This window comes from Miniopterus natalensis, chromosome 1 (genome assembly GCF_054644295.1).
Source record: "Miniopterus natalensis isolate mMinNat1 chromosome 1, mMinNat1.hap1, whole genome shotgun sequence".
Classification (NCBI taxonomy): Eukaryota; Metazoa; Chordata; class Mammalia; order Chiroptera; family Miniopteridae; genus Miniopterus; species Miniopterus natalensis.
In genome coordinates this window covers 200,546,535-200,571,822 of record NC_142081.1, presented here as the reverse complement: position 1 = coordinate 200,571,822, position 25,288 = coordinate 200,546,535, and the positions used below count along the sequence as shown (strand labels likewise).

At 47.8% G+C, this 25,288-nt stretch overlaps 1 protein-coding gene across 1 annotated transcript in view; it reads left to right on the top strand.

Moving 5' to 3' along the window:
- FAM193A (family with sequence similarity 193 member A) overlaps window positions 1–25,288 on the top strand; it is a 111,655-nt gene that overhangs the window by 44,908 nt on the left and 41,459 nt on the right. Inside the window, exons 3-7 of the mRNA XM_087828517.1 lie at window positions 6,718–6,848; window positions 7,175–7,342; window positions 10,874–11,108; window positions 17,348–17,472; window positions 21,992–22,139. Coding sequence (XP_087684643.1) covers window positions 6,718–6,848; window positions 7,175–7,342; window positions 10,874–11,108; window positions 17,348–17,472; window positions 21,992–22,139 — 807 coding nt within the window. The remainder of the gene's footprint in view (window positions 1–6,717; window positions 6,849–7,174; window positions 7,343–10,873; window positions 11,109–17,347; window positions 17,473–21,991; window positions 22,140–25,288) is intronic.

Genomic DNA, 25,288 nt, shown 5'->3' with positions numbered 1-25,288 from the left:
CCATGCCAGCTAGGCAGAATTGTATTTTCTTTAAAGAGGTCTGTGTAGCACTGCAGCATCCAGCCACAAAAATGACTGTTGGGCAAGTTAATATTCAGTTTTTGTGTTTTCAAGGTTAACTGTTTTAAAGGCTCTTCTTGGTTGTGCACCTTAGCAATTGTGTCTGTGTTCTCAGGCATATGGTCGAAATGTAAGTCCTGCATTTTACACTAAGGAGCCAGTTTCTTTAATAGTTACTATATACAAGGCATATGGTCCCAGTTTAAACCATCCATTGAAGACTCTGCTGATATTCCTCCTTACGTTGAATGTTTGCTCTATTGGATCTTTGTTCATAATACAAACATACAGTCCCTTTATAATGAACTTCATAAAGGTGGCTGCTGACATAATTTGTCACTACTGCCCAGAATTGTCAGAATGAGAGGACAGAAAGATCATTGGAATGGTGGTCTTCAGCTTTTTTCACTTAACATATGCTTTTGAGATTCATCCATGTTACTTACTATACTGCATGTGCCAGCAGTTAATTCCCTTTTTTTTTTCTTTTTAATTTATTATTATTTTTAAATATATCTTTATTGATTTCAGAGAGAGGAAGGGAGAAGGAGAGAGAGAGATAGAAACATCAGTGATGAGTCATTGATCGGCTGCAGCCTGCAACCCGGGCATGTACCCTGACCCAGAATCAAACCCCGATCTCCTGGATCCTAGGTCGATGCTCAACCACTGAGCCACGCCTGGCTGGGCTAATTCCCTTTTATTTCTGAGTAGTATTCCATTGTATGGATGAACCACAATTTGTTTCTCCATCAGCAGTAGAGGGACATTTGTGTTTGCTGGTTTTGGCTGTTGAGTAAAGCTCCTAATAACATTTCAGTACAAGTCTTTGTGTGGACATAGTTCATTTTTCTTTGACAAATACCTAGGAGTGGAATTCAGGGTCATAGGCTAAGTGCATGACTGATGTCACAAGGAACCATCGTGCTGTTTTTCACAGTGCCTGTACTGTTTCCCAGCCATCTTCCCCAAGGCCGGGTGTTGACGGTCCTTAATTATAGCCGTGCTAGTGGCTCATCATGTTATCCCACATGGCTGTAATTTGCATTTTCTTAATGACTTGTTGAGCATCTTTTTAGGTGCTTATTGTGTCTCATTGGTGAAGTGGCTGTTCACACCTTCTACCTATTTTTAATTGGATTGATTGTCTTACTGACTTGTGAGAGAGTTTTATATATTCTGAATACAGATATGTTTCTCAGATATTTTCTCCCAGTGTGTGGCTTGCCTTTTCATTATATAACACTGTTTTTTGAAGAGCAAAAGTTTTACATTTTGGACAAATCCAATTTATCAACTTTGAAATGATTTGGGCTTTTTGTGTTCTATGGAAGAAACAAAGATCTTTTGCTCTGTGTTTTTTTCTAGATGTTTTATGGTTTGAGCTTATACATTTGATCTGTGACCCATTTTGAGTGAACTTTTGTGTCTTTTGTAAAGTAAGAGTTGCAGTTCATCCTTTTGTATGTGGATGCCCGGTTGTTCCAGAACTGTTTGTTGAAAATAGTGTTTTTCCTCTTTGAATTACCTTGGCATCTTTATCAAAACTCTGCTTTTGGACTCTGTGTTCCACTTTGCATACATACCCTCCTTTGCCAGGACCATGCTATCTTGACGCCTTTTATATTAAGTCATTACATTAGGTAGTAGGGGTCGTCCAGCTTTGTTATTTTTTCAGGTGTTTGGCTATATTCAGGTCCTTTGCATTCCCATAAAAAGTTCAGAAACATCTTGCTAGTTTCTACAGAAAGACCTGCTGAGATTTTAACTGGTGTTCTGTTAAATTATAGATCAGTTTGGGGAGAATTGGCTCTTAATATTGAATCTTTTAATCCATGAGTGTGGTATGAAGCTCCAGTAATTTAGGTCTTTCAAATTTATTCTTAGAATAGTTTTGTAGCCTTCAAACTGCAGGTTTGCACATAGTATACTGAAAAATGTCCAAAGTATTTCATATTTTTCTTGCTATTTTAAATGGTGCTTCTAAACTTTTTTAATATCCAATTGTTTATTCCTAGTATATAGAAATGCAACTGTTTTTTGTTTTTTTTTTATATTGAACTTGTATCCTGTGAAATCCCATTTCTAGTGGTCTTTTGGTAGATTCCTTAGGGTTTTCTACATAGGTAATCATGTCATCTATAAATAATGTGTTTCTTGCCTGGCCGGCGTGGCTCAGCAGTTGAGCATCGACTTAGGATCCAGGAAATTGAGGTTCAGTTCTTGGTCAGGGCACATGCCTGGGTTTCGGCTCTATCCCCAGCGGGAGGCATGCAGGAGGCAGCCAATCAAAGACTCTCATCAGCGATGTTTTTCTCTCTCCCCCTCTCCCTTCCTTGCTCTGAAATCAATAAAGACATATTTAAAAGTAAATAAGTAAATAAGTAATGTGTTTCTTCCAATCTGTATGTCTTTTACTTTTTCTTGCCTTATTACGTTTGTTAGGACCCCCAGTATGATGTTGAATAGGAGTGGTGTGAGCAGACATTCTTCCCTGTTCCCAGTCTTAGGAGGAAAGCATTTAGTCTTTTACTGTTAAGATGTTAGCTGTAGGATTTTGCACATCAGGTTGAAGAAGTGTACTTCTATTTTCAGTTTGCTGAGTCTTATCATGAATGGATATTTAATTTTGTAAAACTTTTTCTACATCTTTTAATATATCATAGAGGTTTTTTGTGCTTTTTGTTGTGAAAATTAGTTATGGTGATTTTTTTAAATGTTGAGAGAACTTTGCATACCTGGGATAATCCAGACTTGGTTGTGATGTATAAATCACTCCGTTGGATTTGCTAACATCAGGATTATCCCATCTGCGTTCACAGGGGGTATTAGTCTGTAGGTTTCTTGTCTCACGGTACCTTTGTGTGGTTTTGGTGTCAGAGTAATACCTGCCTCATAGAACGAACTAGAAAGTATTCTCTCCTCTTCAATTTTTTGGAAGAGTTTGTGTAGCTTTGGTATTATTTCTACCTTAAATGTTTGGTAGGATTTCCCAGTGAAACTGTCTTGACCCAGAGTTGCCTTATTGGGAAGGTTTTGACCTGGGGGTTCAGTTTATTTGATCTTTATGAGTGAGCTTTGTTAATTCTTGTCTTTAAAGAAGTTTGTATAATTGCTTCACAATGTATGTCATTAGGCTGCACCCCTTAAACTTATGCAGTGCTGTATGTCATTTATATCTCAATAAAACGGGGGGAGAATTAGTTTTATGGCAAATGTATTTGCATGAAGTTTTTCAAATTTTTCTTTATTTTCATTTAATTTGTGGGATCTGTAGTGATTGTACACTAACCCTGCTCCTTTCATTCCTGATATTTCCGTTGAGTTTTGTCTCTTTTTTCCCCTGATAGCCTTGCTAGAGGTTTATCATTTTTATTGATCTTTTCAAAAACCACATTTTGGTTGAATTGATTTAACATTTTCTATTTCATTAATATTTGCTTTTAATGCCTGGCTGGGCTTGGCTCAGCAGTTGAGCCTTGACCTAGGATCCAGGCGATCGGGGTTCGATTCCCAGTTAGGGCACATGTCCGGGTTGTGGGCTCGATCCCCAGATGGGGGCGTGCAGGAGGCAGCTGATCAATGACTCATCATTGATGTTTCTATCTCTCTCTCCCTCTCCCTCTCCCTCTCCCTCTCCCTCTCCTTTCCTCTCTCTGAAATCAAGAAAGATACATTTAAAAATGTATATATTTGTTTTTAAGTTTATTATTTGTCTTTACACTTAATTTGTTACTCTTTTGGTTTCTTAAGGTAGAAGTTTACATTATTGACTTTAGACCTTCTTTTCTGACTCATGTTTAATTTTATAAAGTTCTTTGTAAGCATTACTTAGTTGCAGTCCCAACGTTTTGACATGTTGTCTCATTGTGCTCAAAATATTTTATAATTTCCCTTATTATGATTTATTCTTTGACCCATGAATTATTCAGAAGTGTTTTTTAACTTCCAAGTATTTTGGAGTGTTTTCCAGATACCTTTTTTTTCTTGATGTACAGTTGACATACAACATTATATTAATTTCAGGTGTACAACGTAATGACTTGATATTTGTATATATTGCAGAATGATCACAACAGTAAGTCTAGTCAGCATCCATTACCACACAGTTACAGTCTTTTTTTCTTGTGATGAGAACTTTTAAGATCTATTCTCTCAGCAGCTTTTAAACACATAGCACAGTATTGTTAACTTTAGTCTCCGTGCTGTTACATCCCCAGGACTCATTCATATTATAACTGGAAGTTTCTACCTTCTGACTTAATTCTGTTATAATCTGAGAACTTACTTTTGTATGATTTAATTTCTGAAAATTATTGACTAGTCTTGGTTGAATTCCATGTACATTTGAAAAAATTTGTATTCTCTTGTTGGAAGGCGTGTACTGTGAATATTAGTTAGGTCATATTGGTTGATGGTGGTGTCCACATCCTTTCTGATGTTTTTGTCTGCTTCATATACCCCCCTTTTTATCTGAAACACTGTTACCTGTGAGTTAGACATCTTAATTCTGTCTTACAAATGCTTTTTCATTTTCGTTTTAGTCTTGTTTCTTGCTGTGCTTCATTTTGGATTATTTTTATTACTTGTCTTCAGGTTTACTGATACTCTACTGTGTTTAATTTCTTAAGTCTATCTTGTTTATTTTTTCTTTTAAGGTTTTTTTTTTTTGTAAGACAATACACTTGTGTTATTTTATTTAAGCCACTAACTTTGTGGTAATTTGTTACAGCAGCGTGAGGAAACTAACATTCTTTCACCCACCAGCACATCTGCTCCAGGAGGCCAAGATGTGTCTTGTTTGTGACCATGTCCCTAGCATCTAGAGTGGGGTCTCTGTCATGAGAGGCGCTCAGGAGATATTTGTTGATTGACTGGACGGTGGCATCAACCAGGAGCTCCCGCCCCCTGGGCTAAGATGAAGGACCAGAAGCAGTCACCTGATCCTTTAAGGCATTTTTCATCTGTTGAAGCTCTGTGCTTATTTTTACACCTTTAGTTTCTCTACTCGTGTTTGTGTTTCCCTCTATTTTCTTGAACACGTTTATCTATAATCTCCAGTTTCAGATCCTTGTCTACCTAGCATCACGCCTGTTATTTTGGGGTCTATTTCTATTGATTAGTTTCCCTCCTAGTTATGTCCTATTTTCCTGCTGCTTGGTTCTGTTCTTGGATGCTGGACATTGTGCGTTTTACATTGTTGAGTGGCGGATTTTGCTGTTTTCTTTTAAACTGCTTTGAACTTGGACAAAATGCAGTAACCAAAGTTAAATCTATATGAGCTGAGTACTGTAAGGTGACATGTGTAAGGATTTACTATGTAGTCATCTTGCACCCTGTTTTAACAGGCCTTAACTCATCCCTTGTCAGGTTCTTGGTTGCTGCTCTGAGTCTTTCCTGTGTGTCAGGAGCACTGTTGGTGCTGGTGCACGTGGGGAGCAGGTCAGGAAGTGTCCTGCTCTCTTGAGACTGACCGGAACTGATCAGCCAGTGATGAAGGCAGGTAAAAAAAACAGGAAAATTGGCAGTTTGTGATAATAGGAGATTACCTGGGGTGATCAATGTCAGGAGATGGCCACCATACCATTCATTCGAACATAAAGAATTAACTAGCAACTGGAGGTCAACTACCAGATCTGTGAAAGGAACTAAAGATCAGCCATGGTGGATCCAGGGAGCAGCCACTCTGGAGCATGGGGAGGGGGCTCCAGTTCACACTGGGAATACGCCCTCCTTGGAGAAGGTGCATTTAGGACCCTGGGCAGCAGAGAGGCTGCTTAGGAGCTGCAGGCCTGGCTGGTGGGCTTGCTGGGGTCCTCGGCCCCCTCCAGGACCAAGCTGAGAAAAGCTGGGGAAACAGGAGGGAGACCCTGTCCCCATACTGCCCCTCCAGCACCCTCTGCTGACAAAGGGCGGACATGGCACCACTGGTCAAGGAGCAGAGAGTTTGCAGGGCCAAACCCTTCCTCATAGAGCAGGGCCTGGAAAGGGTGGGTTTGGAGAGGCAAAAGGTCATGACTGGCTCAGCCTACCTCCCTGAGCAGGTGTTGATCGTTTTGCTGAGGCATGATAGGTAGAGAAGATTCTGTCTTCAGAGATTGGATGGATTAGCACTCCAGGCAAAGGTGGTGAGTGCAGTAAGTTAGAGCGGAGTCTGTACTGGGAACCTTGAAGACTAGGCAGGAAGTTAGTTTCCTGGTGTGGAGCTCCATGCTGTCTCACATCACAGTGGGTCAAGGTGGAAGAGCCAGCAGAGCTGTCACCCCAGGAGCCCAGGCAAGAGGTGGCCTTGGTTAGACTGGAAGCAGGGGAGAGTGACAGGTATGGTCTGCTGAACACCGGAGGCAGGGTGGGCAGGACAGGAGAGCATGCCATCACTGAGGTGACCTGCACACCCAGCTAAGGAGTGACACCCAGGCCCCACTGGACAGGCAGGCTTGAGGGGTGATAAGAGGAGGAACCGTGCAGTTCTGTCCATATGACAATTCCCTTTAGGAGTCTCCCGTAACTCTGCCCTGGGTGTCAGAGAAAGTTTCCTGTGTAACATTGGTTCAGAAATTTCCAGTGTCTCGGTTTTATGTGTTTTCTAAAAGGCATTTTTCTGAAACTTGTGCATGAGCGTTTGAACATGAGTCTGCTGTTCTCTCTTCCAAGCAGGGCCAGGACTTCCTTCTCCACGGCCCTCTGGGCGGGTCCCCAGCGGAGGCAGGCAGCGGGAGGCTGACTCTGGGCACCCAGCCGCTGCCCTCAGACACATCGTGTGCTTGTGAGGCCTGCAGTGAGCGCAGGTATTTGTGGGTGTGCAGGAGAGTGGGCGAGGCCACTGAATGGGGGCTGGAGCTTGGACAGGGGCAGCAAGGTCAGAGAGGTGGGCTGGGGGCTGGTAAGCATTCCCGATTCCTGTCGTGGGAGGGTGACTGATGTCTCCCAGAGACAAGGTCTTGGGGACTGGACGGCCAAGGGCACCCTGGGGACTGTGCCAGCCAGCCGCAGGAACAGCAGGATGGAATGGGGAAGGAAGTGTGTGTGGACGGGAGGGGCCGTGGAGTAGGGATGGTGATGCTGAGGACTGTGCTGACTGGTTCTGAACCCCTGCCCTTGTGCTGCCTCACAGAGAGATCTCGGCAGAGACGGACCGGGAGCCGCAGCAGCTGCAGAACTACTGGTCCGAAGTGCGCTACATGGTCCGCTGCATTTACCGCCAGGCAGGGACCCCACTGGCAGATGACCAAGACCAGACTCTGGTGCCCGACAAGGAGGGGGTGAAGGAGCTCGTGGATAGGTACACGTGTCCCCTGTGTCGTGTCCCTCCCTTGCCTGTGCCCCGGGAGCCTGGCCTCTGCCCAGGTGGGCTCTGCTCTCAGGGTGCGGGTGCACTCTGGGTACTCAGCAGACAGCCCTCTGCGTGGAGTTTCAAATTCTAGTTGCTGAAAGACTTACTACCCACATAATAAAAGCGAAGTGACATGCTTGTCTTTTTTTTTTTTTTTTTTTTTAATATGTCTATTGATTTCAGAGAGAGGAAGGGAGGAGAGGGAGAGAGAAAAAAAAAATCAATGATGAGAGAGTCATTGATTGGCTGCCTCCTGCACACCCCCTACCAGGGATGGAGCCCAAAACCAGTCTCGAACCCCGATCTCCTGGATCCTAGGTCGATGCTCAATCACTGAGCCACACCGGCCAGGCTTCTGTCATTTCTGTGTTGAGATTGACACTAAGTGCTTACTGTGCCAGGATGTGCTGAGCACTTGCTCAACCCAAAGAAGAGCTTTCGGCAGCTGCCCCATCCACAAGGTGGAGATCAGGGAGGCCCCGTGTGGCCAGGCAGCTGGAGAGCGTGCACAGCGTGAGTGGACAGCTGCGCCAGACTGCCCATGGGTGTTTCTTGGGCAGCGGCGGCTTAAACGCGGTATCTGATCTCAGTACACACCTCGTGCTCATGACAGTGCAGTTTGAGGTGGATCTAGTTTTGTTATCTTGTAATTTTAACGTCTTTTCCTGCTATTTGAAATGTTCCAAATAAAAGCAGTAAATCTGAAATGGGCGTTTCCTGGGTTGATTCTCGTATTAGTTTCTCTCATGTTTTGAATGCAGCACCTTTGGGGGTTTTATAAACTCTTGCTTGCTGTGCGTGGCTTATACAGGACGCGGGAGTAGTGACTCGCCGTGGGCTGTGTTAACTAGTTGATGGACTCGGCCAGCGTGTTTAGGGTTTGACCTGTGAACCTGTTGTTCCCTGAGCTGGTTCCAGGTGGGGAATGTAGCTCTTTTGAAGTTAGGTTTCCTAGTGAGTATTAGGAAAACGTGCGTAACCTGCACACACGCCCATGACTTTACAGCGTATGAATGCTTGTTTTGGAGGGGGCTAAAGAGAAGTAAAAGACGATGGAAAGCAAATGTTCAAACAATGCGCAGAGGAGGGATGTGTGGCAGAGATGGTGACAGTGGTCTGTGGACGGCGGAGGCTGGGAAGCAGCGTACTCGCACAGTGAAACACACTGTAAGGATGTAAAAGTTCCACGTCCCCATCCGAGGTGTGTATGTCGTGTATACTGTGTTATTCCCTGTCTTTGTGTCCAAGAGTACTTTTTGTTTAAATGCTGGTAAGTCTGGAAGGGGGTGTCCTTGAGGCCCATCTCCCAGAGCTCGTTCAGCTGGCGGTGACCCTTTCTCCTCTCTGTGGCCTTGGCACCCTGCGTGATCTGGCTCTGCCGCCACTCCTGCCTCCTCTGCCTATTCTCATACCCTCATTTCTGCCCTTGGGCCCTGGGATTTGCTCTTCCCTCTGCCTGGAATGCTCTTCCTTTTTCAGGGTTTCTCTCCATCTTTCTTCCTTCCATCATTCACATCAGTCTCCAGGCACCTTCTCGGAGAGGCCGCCCCATTGAAAGTCCGAGGGCCGCCTCACACCGCTGTTAATCCCCTCACCTTGATCTTATTACACTGCTGCCCACCTAGACCCATGTTAAATGTGTGCGTGTGTGTGTGTGCGCACGCGTGTGCGGTCATCCTACCCAGCTCACCTGGCTGCCTCACCGCTGGATGGGCACTGTGGAGTGGCGTCCAGCACGTGGTGCAGTCTGTGCTGCAGGTGCATGTGGATGAGCCTCCACAGCATCTTCAGCACACTCCTGCCTCTCGGTCGTGTATCTTTAAGATCTATTTGCAAAAGTGCGACACGGTCATTTCATTGAGTTTATAGGCTACAGCAGTGGGCAAGGAAATAAGATTAAGTGTATGACCAAGCTCACCATACTAAGGACCTAAGGAGGAGGTGTCCAGTCTGCTTGTAAGTTGGGTTGTCCCTCTGTCATTTGAGTCTTGTGTGGCTTTTCTTTAACAGATGAAATACATTCTGTTTCAGAGGAGTGTTATACTAGATGGTTATGCTAAAAAATTAATTTATCTCTCTGAAGTGTACTAATAACTACAACGGGAATCCTGTCCCTTTGTACTGTGTCTCTAGCCACGTTTTCTGTAATGTTCCATTGCGGGATTTTACATGGCTCTTGTCTTTTACAGCTTAGGTAGTGTGTGAATTTTAAAGTGGAATAAAGCAGAATAGGCAGCTTGGCTGGTGTGGCTCTGTTGGTTGGGTGTCATTCTGTGCACCAAAAGGTTGCCAGTTTGGCTCCTGGTCAGGGCATATACCTGGGTTGCAGGTTCATTCCCTGGTTGGGGCATATACGGGGGGGGGGGGGGGGGGGGGGAAGCAACCGTTCGATGTTTCTCTCTCACATCAATGTTTCTTTCCCTCTCCCTTCCTCTCTTTCTAAAAAGTCAGTAAAAAAAATTATTAATAAAGTGGACTAGGCAATAACTCACATTCTTCTCTTTTGACCAAATGCGGTGCTCAGCAGGTGAAAGGATTCATTGTATAAAATCCAGGAACCACGTATTTGCAACTTGTGTCTAATGCAGCAGCTCCTCCTGCCGACTGGGTGTGGGTGGATATGGGATTGTTGCTTTGGTGGTCCTAGGTTTCCATCTAGAGGCTCCTCAGAAGCACAAATGAAAAGTAAAGCCAGATGCTGCAGAACAGGTTAGGGAAGAAGTTCATGAAAATGTTAACTGTTAATTGTGGCGGGGTGGGGGGGGGGGGGATTTGTTTTTTTTCTTGCTCTTCAGTTTACAAATTTTATTTTATACACTTTTATTGGTTTTTTTTGGTGGGATGATTTTAAAGATATTCTGTCTGTAAGTTTCCTCTGATTATAAAAATAGCATAAGCTCATTTGGATTGTGTACTGAAAAGAAAGAAGGAAGGAGCAGTCTGGAATTACCTCATTGGGTCCTTTTTTCACCTGTTAACATGTCAACGTTCAAACATAGTTGTCTTCAGTCGCCTATGTTCATTCAGTGGTCTAGGGGGTGAGAAGATGCATCTCCAGGCAGCTGCTGAGGCACTCGTGTGTCTGCTCTGCCACCTGCTGGCTCCGTGGGTCCCAGCACCTTTCTTAGTCTGTGGGCTGTGTTCAGTGTTTAGTGTGAGAGCCCACCAGGTGGGCGACTGAATGCAGGTGAGAGTCAGCCCCCTAGGTGGGTAAATGAGTTAGTGCTGACACGGAGTAAGGTCTCAGTAAGTACAGGTTTTCTGGTTGTTGTGGGATGATGTGGAGAAGTTCCTGCCACTCCCTGCCTGTCTCCCTCCTTTGAGTTGGGCGAGTGAACCTCTCCCAGGTTGTGAGAAGGTGGTGTCATTTCAGGTGGACTTCTGGGGAAAGGCTTCAGGAAAGGTGCTCATGGATATAAAACGTCCCTCAAGGGGCACTGCAAGGTCCCAGGTGAGTGGTGACTGTCCTTCTCTGTGCAGGCTCTGCGAGAGAGACCCCTACCAGCTGTACCAGCGGCTGGAGCAGCAAGCCCGAGAGTACGTGCTGGAGATGAAGGTCCGCCTCCTGCGGCAGCTGTCAGCCGCAGCCCGCGTGAGGGCACCGTCTGGCCTGCAGGGTCCACCACAGGCCCACCAGTTCATCTCCCTGCTGCTCGAGGAGTATGGCGCCCTCTGCCAGGCAGCTCGCACCATCAGCACCTTCCTCGGCACTCTGGTGAGAGCACGCCTTTCCCTGACTTTGTTGGGAACTACGCGCTGTGTGGTGGGGTGAGGCTGAGGGCTGGTGTTGGTGTCGCTTGCCGTCCAGGCCCCTCCCTGTGACACTCTGGTGGCAGGAGGGAGCCTGACTTCTCCCCTCTCTCTCTCCTCCCTGTCTGCTGCTGGATAAAAGTCTTGCATGGATGGAAAGGCAGTGAGTGACATGCCATGAAACACTTTGGGAAGCATGAGTCCTAGGAAATGAGGCAGGGGACGGGATGCGGTGAGGACCAGTGTGTGGTCACCAGGGACGAGAAAGAAGTAGCTGCATTGTCAGCTGGTAACCATCGCTACCTTGCATAGAGGCCCAGCTTTGATGTGATGCACGCAGAGGGCACCTGCTCATGGCCCCTGAGGCTTTCAGTCCTCCATTCACTGGACAGCCCAGCACAGGGGAAGGATGGGTGCCATCCAACCAGGTGCCGTCCCCACCCCTGCAGCACCTCGTCATCCTAATGAAGGAGACAGACAGGGTGTTCTCCCTGGGCCTTGGACCACTGCCAGGAGTAACACGGCAGGGAGGGGGTGTGCTGGGGAAATGCAGTTACTGGAACCTGGGTGCTCTGTGGTGATTGGAGACTGCTGACCACGCTCCCCAGAGAGACAGCTTCTTGCCTTAGCTGTCATAGAAGCACCTGTTTGCTAACAACAGTCTGTGGGTTTTTTTATCATTTAAATTTTATTAAATGGTACTTCACTGGGCTAGTATTGGGTGCTTTCTTAGTGGTAGAACTACACGTTGAAACAAGTTCAGTAAGTGGTTCTTAAGGTTTTAAGCCTAATAGTCTTTATGTGATTCTAAAGTTGATTGGCCTTCTCACCAGAAAAGTTTACGAACACACAGTTTTGCAAATAATCTCAGAGGATTCAGGGACTTGCCCGAGCTTTGCTGTAGTAGACATTGCCAGTCCTCCATTGACTCCCTAATACCTCGAGGAAGCACTGGTTTTGAGAAGAGGAGCTGGTCAGGACTGCGTCTGAGCAGTGGAGTGCCAGTTACTGAGCAGGCTGTGCTGGCCGTGGGTGCCCGACTCCTGCAGTGTCCGTCTGCAACACTCCCTCTCCCACTGCCTCCTGAGCATCTCCCTGCTGTTCAGAAGTCCAGATCCTGCACTGCCTCCTCTGTGACAGTACCCTGGGACCTTCCCGAGTCTCCAAGGACATGAGCCATGGCTCAGCGTGTCTCCTGCCTGCACCCGCTGCTGTGTTCGGCCATGCTGCCTGTGTGCAGGCCCTCTGGCTAGTCATGGTAGGACGCTGTTTTGTGAAGCAAAAAAAATTAGTTTACACCACATTTATTGGAGCACATTTCTAGCAATTTACACAGAAATGTTTTCTTGTGGTTTGAAAAAGCTCATGAACTTTATGCGTAAAATACAGCTCTTTGGGCAGTGATTCATTTCACCTTCGCAAATAGAGATACTCAGTCTGGTACAGCAGCCAGGGCTCCCTGAACACCTCTGTCCTCCAAGGGAAACAGTGAAGACCTGGATAACAAACAGAAACAGAATAACATCTATTAAAGTACATTGTAGGACACACAAAAGGCAAGCGGCCTTGAGTCTGAGAAATTCCTGTGCTCAAAAACCAGCACTCACCCAAGGATTTCTAGTCCTGGGAGCCAGGGCTGCCACCTGAGTCCATCCCAGGGTAGGGTCTACACGGAATGCTGGGACCACAAATGATCGTACCCTCAGTGTGGGTAAAGCAGAGACTCTGCACACTGGAGGGACAGCAGAGCCATTTGCTTACTATGACCTGGGGGAAGGGAAGTACAGCCTCTTGCAGAGATTTTGTAACGGAGCCTGCTGCCACACAGGTGTGGTCTCGCGTCCTGTGAGAAACTCAAGTCTACAGTGACTTTGCCGTGATTCCAGGTTGCCAGTAAAGTCAAGCAGCAACAAATCACTCTGGAGGGCTCAACATGACCATATGTACCCACAGACCATTGTCATGCCCACAAAACTGAGAGTGGGGTTTTTTTTTCCTGAGTGTGTGTGTGTGTGTTTTAACGTTTGTATTGATTTTAGAGAGAGGAAGAGAGGGGGACAGAGAGAAAAACATCCATATGAGAGAAACTTCAGTCAGCTGCCTCCTGCACGCCCCCTAGTGTGGATCAAGCCTGCAACCTGGGCATGTGTCCTGATTGGAAATCAAACCCGTGACCTCTTGGTTCATTAGTCGATGCTCAACCACTGAGCCACACTGGCCGGGCTGACAGTGTTTTCTTTTTATTGACTGATATCCAGTCCATATACAGATTTCCCAGTTAGCCCAAAAATCTCTTTATGGTTGAGGGTGTTCAAATGAGGATCTAAAACTGTGCACACACTGACCACAGCTCCCTTCCCGGCCTGCCCTGTGAGCTCCACAGTTTGGGACTTGGGACCTTTAAACTTAAAAACTGAGGACCCCAAAGAGCTTTTGTTTATGTGGCTTTTTAATCAATATTTACTGTATGAAAATTTAAAGAGAAACTTAAAATTATTTGTTGAATTACTTTTAAAATAACAAGCCCATTACATAACACAAATAGCATATTTTTAATTTATTTTTTAAATTGTGTTTTTATTGATTTTTAGAGAGGAAGGGAGAGAGAGTGAGCCATAGGAACATCAGTAATGAGAAACAACCATCAGCTGCCTCCTGCACGCCCCCTACTGGGGATCAAGCCTACAACCCCCGCATGTGCCCTGACCAGGAATTGATCTGGTTAACCTTGGTGCATGGGATGACCCTCAACTAAGTCACGCCAGCTGGGCACAGATAGCATATTTTTAAATAAAAATTGTTCTTGAAAACAAAACATTTATTTTTTTAAATATGTTTTTCTTGATTTTAGAGAGAGGAAGGAAGAGAGAGAGAGAGTGCCATCAATTGGCTCCTTCCTGTACACTCCTCCCACCAAGGATAGAGCTCACAACCCAGGCATGTGCCCTGACTGGGAATTGAACCAGTGACCTCTTGGTGCACGGGATGACACCCAACCAACTGAGCCACACTGGCCAGGCAAAACATATTTATTTAGAAGAGGGAGTATTGTTTGCATTTTGCACTTCTCTTCTTTAGTGTCTGGCTTAATTCAGGACCCCTGGGTTCATACCTGCTCTTTGCACAGCTTGCCATCCTGGTTGTTGTGGCTGGAGCCCCTGAAGACCTCACACTGATGTGTATTTGGGAAGGGGAGGAAGGGGCTGGCGGCCTTTTGGATGTGTGGCTGCTCTTTGGGAGTATTCCAGAGCCCAAGTGCTCCTTAACTCTGAAACTAGACTCGGAAACCAAATCACACAGCTGACCACACTCTCGAGCAGAACTCGCTGCATCGCTCGTACTTGGCGTGGGTCTGCTCGCGCATGGCTTCCTAACAGCACAGGTTGGTCACTTGGAAACACTGGTTCCCTGAGCGAGCTGTCTTCAACAGCGTGACTCTCCGTGTCTGTATAAGAATGACTGCTCCTGCCCGGCCGGGCGTGGCTCAGCGGTTAAGTGTCGACCTAGGATCCAGGCGATCAGGGTTCGATTCCTGGTTGGGGCACGTGCTCGGGTTGCGGGCTGCAGCCAATCAATGACTCTCTCATCATTGATGTTTCTATCTCTCTCTCTCTCTCTCTCTCTCTCTCTCTCCCTCTCCTTTCCTCTCTCTGAAATCAATAAAGCTATATTTAAAAAAAAGAAAAAAGAATGACTGCTCCTCCTCAGAAAGGGCCTCGGTAGAGAAGCCTCATGGCCACAGTGGCAGGTGCAGACTCTCCCGAGCTCTGATTTTTGCTTGAAAGCTCAGGTTTGGTGATTGGCCACAAATCAAGTCAGTCATTTTCCTTGAAGCAGCAAGTTCCTGTGCTGTGTAGACCCAGCAGCTCATTCTCTGCTCTCCATCCGCTGCTCCAGAAACCACACCCGTTGTCCTGAGTCTGCAGAACCCGTGGACTGTGTTTACATGGAAGGCGTTTCCAAAGCATGACCTTCCAGGAAGTGCACTCGTGGGTTCGTGCACATGCCTTGGGGGCCAAACAGTAACAGGGTCACTCTTTTCCTCTTACTGAGCATTAAAAAATTGGAACTGGGCTTAAGTTGTGCCTCCCAGCCTCTGGGAAACACCCAGATAAGTCATGAAATCTAAGCTTCTTTCACAAGGACGCACGAATTCTGAATGTCCTGCTCCTCCTCAAGGTCTGCTGAGGGCTTTCCCTAAGAACCTTCCTCTTCCACACCCCCAAACCCCTGAGCTGGGATGTCGGGAATAAGATTGGCAAGGATGGGAAGCCTGAGAACCACTGGGCTTTTCCTTTCTGCCTCTGGCCCTGCCATCCTCACACAGCTTTCCCCTCTTGTGGCGGCTGTGGCAGCACACGCCCCACAGAGCCCAGTCCCCATATATCCTGGGCAAGCAGCCGCAGCCTGTGGGCTGTTTTGGCCCAGCTTAGGGTGGTTGCTGGAGTGAGCAGTGCTGGCACAGGAAGCTGTCCGTCGTCAGCACGTGCGGCCCTCCCTGCAGGTCCCAGGTGGAGAAGTGAGCTTGGGGCCTGCTGATTGTCTCATATGCCTCATCTGGAAGTACAGCTTTAGATTTCATTAGAAATACCCAACATCTTCAGAAATGAGTCTTTCCCAGTTACCTTTAGTTACTGTAGGCCAAGAGGCCTCAGCTGTGTCCCACTGTTGTAATTTAGTGCCAGGTGCTCACAGGCTGGCAGGCAGGGCCCATTGATCATCCTGAAGATTTAAGGGGGGGCAGGGCAGTCAAGACCCTGACACTCTTGGGATGTGCTCTACACCTCTGTCAGCTGGCCGAGGGCCTGGTCTGCAGCTGCTTCAGGTCCTGCATGTTCTTTGTTGTGGAGAGAAAGTGTGAATGGGATCACTGCCCCTCCTCTGTGCCCTGGGGGCTGCCAGAAGACAGGACCTACTGCATTAGCTGTTGTGCCCCTGTACTGGGCACAGTGCCTGCTCAGTGGTCTGTGCTGAAGTTTGTGACATGTGTCCTTCCCACACTTGTTTATGGCCATGTCGTTACAAGCGCATTGTGTAGCAGTTTTGTTCCCGGGGCTGAGTTTATTGGTCCCAGGCCCTGGTCACCTGCACATCCCACTTTGTGTTGAGTGCTGACTTGAAGAGGTGCTGGTGTGAAGTGGCAGTGAGGGTGTGGGCGGCGCTGGCTCGGGGAAGGTGTGTGTGAGAACCAGCACAGGCCAGGGCGGCCACAAGGAGGGGCGGTGCTCTGCAGGTCTCACACAGCCAGCCCCAGTGACGTCTCTCCGTGTTCCCGACTGCTGCTCTGCGTGCGTGCACAGTTCAGGGTGCAGCTCTGTCACCAGTGTTCTCGTGCCCCGTGCCAGGCAGTGATCAGGGACAAGCGATGGAAAATTCAGGTGTAGATTGTTGCCAACATCCCTAGCTGTTACCACCTCAACTCCCTTTGGCTGAATTGTAAATAGGCACCAACCACTGGGTGTCATCACCGAGGGGACTCGCACTGATGCTGTGGAATGCTAGGTAGGTTCCCGAGTAGGCAGTCGCTAGGGGAGGAGCCCTCACAGGGCCATAGGTGATGTAGGCACGAGCCGTGTTCAGAGCTTGCAGATGGGAACGTGGATTCGCACGAGCACGGGCACACCTTCACCTGGAGGTGAAGGCTGCATGCAGGGAAGGTCCTCACTGCCTGCTGGTCACTTGTACGGATCTCATCTCCGTGGCTGGCACACTCCCAGAGGGTTAGAAGTTGTTGCTACATTGAGGGGTGAGTTTGCCTGCGTTTATTAGGGAAGTGAAAGACCTAGCCTCCCACATGCGCCCCTTGTGGAGCAGCAGTTCACCTGTCAGAAGGGAGAGTTCTCTAGATAGGCAAGAAATTGACCGTTCTTGGCCATCAAGGATGTGCATTTAAATTGTGTGAAAAAGGGATTTTTCGATAGGCTTTGAATCCTGATTGTAAGGAATGACCATCAAGTATATGCATTCATGTCTCTCCTTTCTCTGCCGCTTCCCCACCTGTGGGCCTCGCTGCCCTTTCTCCTGTGTGGGGCAGGAGGGAGGCCAGGCGGGCCGTGTCTGTGGCCGAGAGCCCTATCCATGCGTGCCTGATGCTTGGGGCTCAGCTCCTCACAGGCGGAAGAATCTGGGCCTGCATAGACTAGGGGGAGAGTCTGGAAAGTGTTTAGTCTTCATTGACTCAGTGCGTCTTGTTTATGTTACCAGGAGAACGAGCACTTGAAAAAGTTCCAGGTGACGTGGGAGCTGCACAATAAACACCTGTTTGAAAACCTGGTTTTTTCGGAGCCCCTTCTCCAGAGCAACTTGCCAGCACTGGTGTCACAAATCAGGTATTTGGCCTTAATCTGCATGTGTCCCTTGGTGTGCAGCACAGTCGGTCCTCCTCTCTGCGGTATAGCATGTGTGCGTCGAAACACCTGCAGCGTGGACATTCTCGCTGGAAAAATCACAGGACTTTGGGGAAAGTACAGTTTGGGCAGAAAGCTGAAAACCCAAGAGTTACAGTTAAAGTTTAGATGACAAGCCCAGTATTAACCCCACTTAAGTCGGCACCACAGACTCCTTGCGAACAAGGAAAGCTGTGGTGGACAGCACATTACCTCGGCAAGCCCCAGGCATGGCCCGGTGGCCACGTGTGGTCCGTGCTGTGGCACTCGACATGCAGGAGAGATGAGGTGGGGAAGGACAGGGTCTGAGGTGCCAGGGGGCTCCTAGGCGCTGGGGGAGGGTTGGCCACACTTTCCTCTCTTAGGCTCCCTTAGTGTCTGCACCTGCAGCTTGGGTTCTTTTTCCTGGTGCAGAGCATCCAGGGTGCTTCCCCACAAGGGCCAAGATGAGCGAGCGGCGTGGTGCCCAGGACATCCGCCCCAGGGGGTGGGGAGGGAGGAGCCTGGCCCCTGCTGCCCCATTGCAGCTGGGCCAGGTGGCGGTTTTCTCCTTTTCTGCTGACCACGTGTGGGCAGGTGGCCATGCCGTGATGGCACAGAGGTGGTCGTCTTGAAGTGTCCAGATTCAGAACGTGGACACCAATTTTAAGTCAATAATCGTTATAGTTGACTTATATACCAGTCGGGTTTTCCTCTTAAAACTTGTGTGTAAACCCGTTCTCTGTTTCCTGTGCTCCTGTGTCCTATCTGAGGTCTCAGCTGTTCCCTCTTTGCCCACCTCTGGAGAAAGGAAACCTCACAAGCAGGTAGGAAAGCAGGTCAAGGTAGAGAGAGGGAAGAAAGTCCTGTGGGTCCAGCCTCCACTCTGGCTGGTCCCCTCAGAGAGCCGCCCTAGTGGCTTGAGGTGGGAGGTAGGTGCACGGTGACTTGTCCTCCTGCCTGATATCCTTTTGGAAGAAAGAGCCGGGAGCATTCAGGGCCATGAGTTTGAAATGCAGAACCTGGCTTTGTCCCCAGTTACAACATTCAAGCCCACAGAAGCACTTGGTGGGGAAGGGGTTTGCAGCAAGGTTCCGGGGTGGTTAGCAGTGGTGTTTTTCCTGGTGAGACGGTGAGTTTGATGGGCCTGTCATTGAACCGTGGGTGAGGGACAGGAACCTGCCGTGTTATAGAGCACCACTTGTTCTGTGCACTGGCTCTGGAGTTCCCGTTTGCTCCTTGTGGATGACAGGCTTTAGTCTTGAATGTGGATTTCAGCTCAGGCTGCGGTGTTGCTCTTAGGAGCAGGTGGGGGATGGGATAGAGACAGGCACGCAAGCTGGGGAGAAGGGGAATGGAGTGCTCCCCTAGAACTAGTCACCCAGAGGAGCAGTTCCTGTCAGATTCCCTGTCGAGCAAGAACGAGTCATATTTGAGCTTGTACTGCAGAGACCCCCTGAGCCATTTGGGACAGTTGTGACGTCATTGATGAACCCTACTCCTGAAGTAGTGCCCTCATCTGTGGCCTATAAATCCCCTGTTGTATTTACAGTGACACTTTGTCTCCGGCCTGTATTTAACTTTATTGTAAAGTAAAATTGAGATACTGAAAACTACACAAAGCAAATATATCACTTAATGAGTTTTTTGTTAGCAGGCGGACATCTCATAGGTGCCCCCTGTATACCTGTCGGGGTGTGGGCGCCTCCCCTGGAGCCGGGGGCAGCAGCCACGCTAGCCTCTCTATGCTCTCATCTCAGGTGTGCATCCCCATAGTCTTGCCTAGTTTTAGTGTAGGAAAGTGATTGCTCTCTTTTTAACAGGTTTCTTGAGATACAATTTACTACGTACAATTCCCTCATTTAAAGCGCAAAACTTAATGGCTGCTGGTATATCACGTCAGTTTTCTAAAATTGTAGTCAAGTAAACGTAACAGACAGCTTGTAATATTTAAGTGTACAAGTCCCTAGCAGTTTTTCTTTCTTTTTAAAAAAATATCTTTATTGATTTCAGAGAAAGGAAGGGAGAGAAATATCAATGATGAGAGAGTTGTCATTGATCGGCTGCCTCCTGCACGCTGCCCACTGGGGATCGAGTCGGCAACCCGGGCATGTGCCCTGACCTCTGGGAATTGAACCATGATCTCCTGGATCCTAGGTCAATGCTCATCCACTGAGCCATGTCCAGCCGGGCCCTAGCATTATTTCATCCAGAGTGTTGGGCGCCATCACCAGTGTGTTTCCAGAACTTTTCATCTCCCCAAATAGGTTCTATCACATTAAACAGTGACCCTGCCCCATATCCCCCCCTTTTTTCCATGTCTTTTGAGATTCCTTAATCTGCAGGTCCCCCATCCCTTCTCCATCACAATTTGTCTACTAAAGAGCAGGACCCCTTTGTCCTGTAGTGAAGCCCAGGCTCTGGCTCCTGCAGCCTGGAGTCAGTGGTGGGATCCAGAACCTCCATCAGACTTGGCTTCCGTCCCCGTGGCCAGGCAAGGAGCTTCCTTGTGTCTGCTTGTCTGTTGTTGTGTGTGTCTGTAGCTACGGCCCAATTTGGTCTTTATATAATATTGTTAGGGGAAATTTTAATTAGGCTTGTAATAAACATTCTCCTCCTGATCACATATTGCCTGCCTACACATCATGTGTAAGAGATATTAGCACAGGCGTCTTCTCAGTGATGTCACATTTTACAAAGAGAGTACTTACATAGTGACCTGTTTGCGGAACCCTCGGCATTTGATTTTGAGGACAATCTGGGGATTCCAGCCCAGCTTTGCTTGAATGTGAGTCCTGTGCCTACAGATTGGGTTCCGCTGACTCTGCTAACAATGTCCCAGGACCCTCTGAAGGCTTTGCTCTCTGTCGGCTCAGAGTAGAATCTGTATCAGCTTGCGGAGGAACAGGTCTCAGCTCCAGTACGCGTGGGACGAGGCATACGTGGGGCTGAGGCCGGTGCTCCCTGCCATCCCACTGTCCCGGAGGCCCAGAGGGGCAGGTGGCTTTACGGAGAAGGTGGTTTGCATGAAGAGTGGCTGTCAGTCTGTGATGAGCAGGAGTGGGGAGGAAATTCTGCCTCCTGGCCTCTCAGTGGAGAGAGAGGGAAGGCTGCTCTCAGGCCTGCAGGTCACCTGGGCCTAGCAGAGCCCAGAGGAGCCTCAGAGAGTCTCTGGATTCTGTGTCTTGAGTTTTGTGTCCAAGGGCAGAAGCAGCCTCGTCCACTGTGTGGGTCAGTGTCAGACACGCTCTCCTCTCTGGGCTTCTTTACACGATGTCTTTGTCACACCTCACTCCTATAGCTCCCTCTTTGAAGTGAGTTCCATGTTTACAGTTGTCAAAAGTGTGGCTCCCCCAGGGGTGGGCTCGGGGACAGGGGAAGAGAGGGCCATTTTCACCTACTGACATGGCTCTGATTTAAAATAACTTTACTGCTTGCTTTTATTTAAAATTATTAAGTTGTTATCGCAGTAACATTCTGAAAATATTGAAAATCAGGAGAAGGGGTAGGTACTGTACACAATTGGATGCTTCTAGGTTTTTTCCTGTTTGCACCCCCCGCGCACATATTTAAACATGACTCTGTAGTCATGTCTTGTCTGGAGATGGGTGTATTTCCACATCAAAACAAGTACATCTGTCCATGTGTGTGAAGGACTGGGTGTAACACAGTCTGCAGTGAGCACCTTGCCACCTGGAACCCCTTGGTCTAGAGGCACCGTCACTGTAGTGTTGGTCCGAGCAGGCAGCTTCGAGTGTTTCATATGCACACACTGTTAACCTTGCATCATCTTGTGCTCTTGGGCGATTATAAATGTCTTAGGTTTTGAAATCTCTGGTCAAGATGTCTTCATTACAGTTATTTTGGTTCAGATGTTTATGTATTTAGATATTACAAAAATGATTCGTTCCAATGAGAAGCTGTCGGTCCCCTTGTGCTCACCCCCACCCCCCACAGGTCTCCCTGGCCGCCTCTCGCCTGTGTTTTCTTTCTCAGGCATATGCGTGTTTTCCTCATTATTTATCATATGTGTGTCTTCTGTTTCCTGTCCATTTTCTCATTTGCCATCTTGCCATGTTTCTTAACAAGATATTAACAGTGAGTAAAAGTATAATTATATTTCTTTGTTTGATTTGATTTTCTGTTTTACTTAATTTGAAAACCAGGTCCAAAATTGTGTATCTCTCATTACGTTTTGTTTGCATCCCCACATTTAGTAAACGGGATTGCTAGGCCTCAGTCGTCTTAGAACAGTGACATTCACTGCTAATGTTTTTCTTAGGAGCTGTTTCTTCTCTCTACTCCTTTATGCCAGACTGTTCTGGGTGCCTCCCACATGTCCTTAGTAACCCCTCACAGCAACCTGTGTGGATAGAGTGGTACCCACTTGTCACGTGGGGGGAGGTGACACACAGGAGCAGCCCTCTGGTCACTGGCCCAGAATTTTGGACTCTATTCCTTGTTGAAAAGCCTCTCTCCACAGGCTGGGGACCACGACGCACGACACATGCAGTGAAGACGCGTACAGCACCTTGCTGCAGCGGTACCAGCGCTCCGAGGAGGAGCTGCGCAGGGTCGCTGCTGAGTGGCTGGAATGCCAGAAGCGCATTGACGCCTACGTTGACGAGCAGGTGCGTGTGTGTGACGTGTTCGGGGGGCTGCCCACAGGGCGGCCCTCAAGCAGCCGGGCCTGCAGAATTCGGCAGCAAGTCGGATCACCATCCGCCTGGCCACACCCACTCTTGCTTCTCAGGCTGCCGCCTTGGGTTGCTGCTGAGTCTTGTCATTTCAGCTTACTGAACATTCTCTCATTCAGAGCCTGGGGACACACATAGTGTGACCTTCAGAGCCCGTTTCTCTCCATCCCTAACTGGCTAGAGAGGAAAGGCAGACGAAGCTAGCCGGTTGTGTTGGAGCAGGTGGCCTACAGGAGGACAAGAATGACAGGGTTCCTGGTGGAGGTGGGCCTGAAGGACTGGGCAGCGGGGCAGCCAGAGCCTCTTAGGTGGGGGGAGCAGGGCTTCCAGGTGGCACCTTGGCCTGTGGCCTCTGTTAAATTCATCTCTTAAACTTGCAATAGCAATAGCTGCTTATAAAAGATAGATGTGTTTCCTAAAACCTCAGGCACAACAGTGTAACCGGAGACTTGGCACCAACTTGAAACTTCACACCCAAGCAGATGCTGCGTGTCCCAGTGGTTTGTGTCTCACAGGTCCTGTGTTAGGGCTCTATGGTGTATACGTTCCTCACGGAGCTTACACCTGTGTACCTTATAACGAGGGCACCTTTGAGTAAATTCCTAAATAGCTATTGCTGGTAGGTGTAGGAAAGCCCGTCACTGTGTGGCCCTCTCTCACCAAACCCGTTAGCTCTCCAGCGGTGTGGAGTTGATTGCCGTAAATTTCTAGGTGATCACGGTGTCTTCTACAAATAATGGTAGTTTTGTCTTTTCTCCGGCACTGGAACTCAGGCCAGTTTGTTTTGGCTTTGCAGGAGCTTGGACTGTTCGCGTCACCTGATGCCTACCACACAGGTTGTTGGTACTTTCCCGCAAGTTAAAGAAGTTTCCTTTTTTATCCAGCTTATTAAGGTTATTTTTATTAAAAAACAGGAATAGACATTGAACTTGATTGTATCTTTTTTCTTCTTTCATGTATTTCCCAAAGAATTAAAGAGATTAAGTTTCCTAATTTTGGGGCATCCTTGCATTTCTGGAATTAAACCCTACTTGATTTTGATATATTACGTTTTAAATTCTATTTTAGAGGAAGGGAGAGGGAGAGAGCAAGAAACATCCATTTGGAGAGAAACATCGATTGGTTGCCTCCCATGAGCACCTCAACCTGGGATCGAACCCACAACCTGGGTATGTGCCCTGACCAGTACTCAAACCCAAGACCCATTGGTGCACAGGACAACACTCCAACTGAACCACCCAGCCAGGACGTGATGTGTTATTTATTCTGAGGGACTGTAGTGCTCCCTGCAGCAGCATGTGTACTAAGTGGAGTTTTCATCTTTGAGGTCTTATTTAGTTCATATGCAGGTTACACTAGTGTCAGAGAATGAATTGAGAAACTTCCCACTTTTTGGTTTTCAGGAATAGTTTAAATTCTGTTCTATAAAGGATTTGCCACACACACACACACACACACACACACATACACACACACACTCACTCACTCACTCACTCTCTGTGGGCCTCATTTGCTTTGCAGGAGGAGGAACAGGACTCTAGATCTTTCACTACCTTTTCCGTTACACCACACACACACACACACACACACACTCACTCACTCACTCACTCACTCTCTGTGGGCCTCATTTGCTTTGCAGGAGGAGGAACAGGACTCTAGATCTTTCACTACCTTTTCCGTTACACTACATATACTAGCCTGTTTGGGGTTCTCTACTTCATGAATGAGTTTCACAAATTGCTGTTTGCCTAGGAATTATCCACAGCATTTCAGTGAGGGATCGATCCTGAGCTCGTGCTCACATGGGACATGAAAATGGGTGACGCAGTGGCCTCAGAATGCCTGGGCCTCTGGACTGCCTCTCGTGATCACACTTTAGAGTGTTCGCCGCCCTGCGTTCCCCGAGGCCCGCAGAGCTGCTCAGATGTCAGGGGAAACCGGGAGCCTGCATGGCGAGGGGAAATCACAAAAGCTTTTTCAGGTGACATAGCTCTTCAAAACATTGTGTCAGCCCAGCAAAATAGGCAGTGCTGGCAGCCTTCCTTAGGTGTGAAAGTGTAAGCTGTACAGACTGAGAAGCATCTCCTCTGTGGTCTGTCCCCACCCCACTGTCTCTGTGCTGCCCCCTTGTCCCTGGTTCAGGCTGAGGAGAGTTTGCAGAATCAGCTTCTGGGTTTACTGGTCACGCCAGCTTCTTGGTTTTCCCAGTAATTTCTGCTTTTACCTTTAAGTCCTCCCTGCCTCGTTAGTTGGTTTCATGTTTTGTTATGTTATTTTGGCTTCTTACATTGAACACATCTGTCGTTTTTGCCCTGTTTTGCTCTCACATGTATTTAAATCTACACGCGGTCTTCAGTATTGTGGGCACACCTTATAAAACTTGACTTGTGGGGCTTTCGTCGGCAGTTATTTCCACATCGGCAGCTTCTCTAATAGTTTGAACTATTTAGAATTCTTTTCAAGTGCATGAGTTTTATTTTATGAAATTACTCAACTTGTTTGGAGGTTTATTGGCAGCATTTTCTTGGTTGTAGTATGGGGTACATTTGGTAAGAAGATAAATCCCATTTCTGTCCTTTTAGTGGCTACTCTTAATAAGATCACATTTATATAAACATCAAGATTTAATCATTTCACAGCCTCCCCCTCCTAAGTAAGACAGTGCCTTGAGCCCACTCTTAATTTCCCCTCAGTTTGTTTTCTAATTGTGGTGAAACATACCTTATGTAGCATTCACCACCTCATCTAATTCTAAGTAAGGGGCACTTGGAAGGAAGTGCCCCGTCCAGCGGCATCAGTGCACTCACAGCACTGGGAGCATCTCACCATCTTCCCAAACTGAGGCCATCCTGTAAACAACCACAATCCCCTCTCCGGCCCCTCCCCACCCTCCTGCTTCCTGTCCCTGACTGGGCTCCTCTGAGGCTCGCATAAGTGGGTCGTGCAGTCTTCGTCCCCTGTGTCTTCCTCACTCTGCCCGCTGTCCTCGGGCACCACCGCACCGTCTGCTTGCTGGCTCGAGGGCCGTGCTCTTGCCTCAAGCACCTCACACACAGTGTCCATCGTCTTGTTTGTGTCCACAT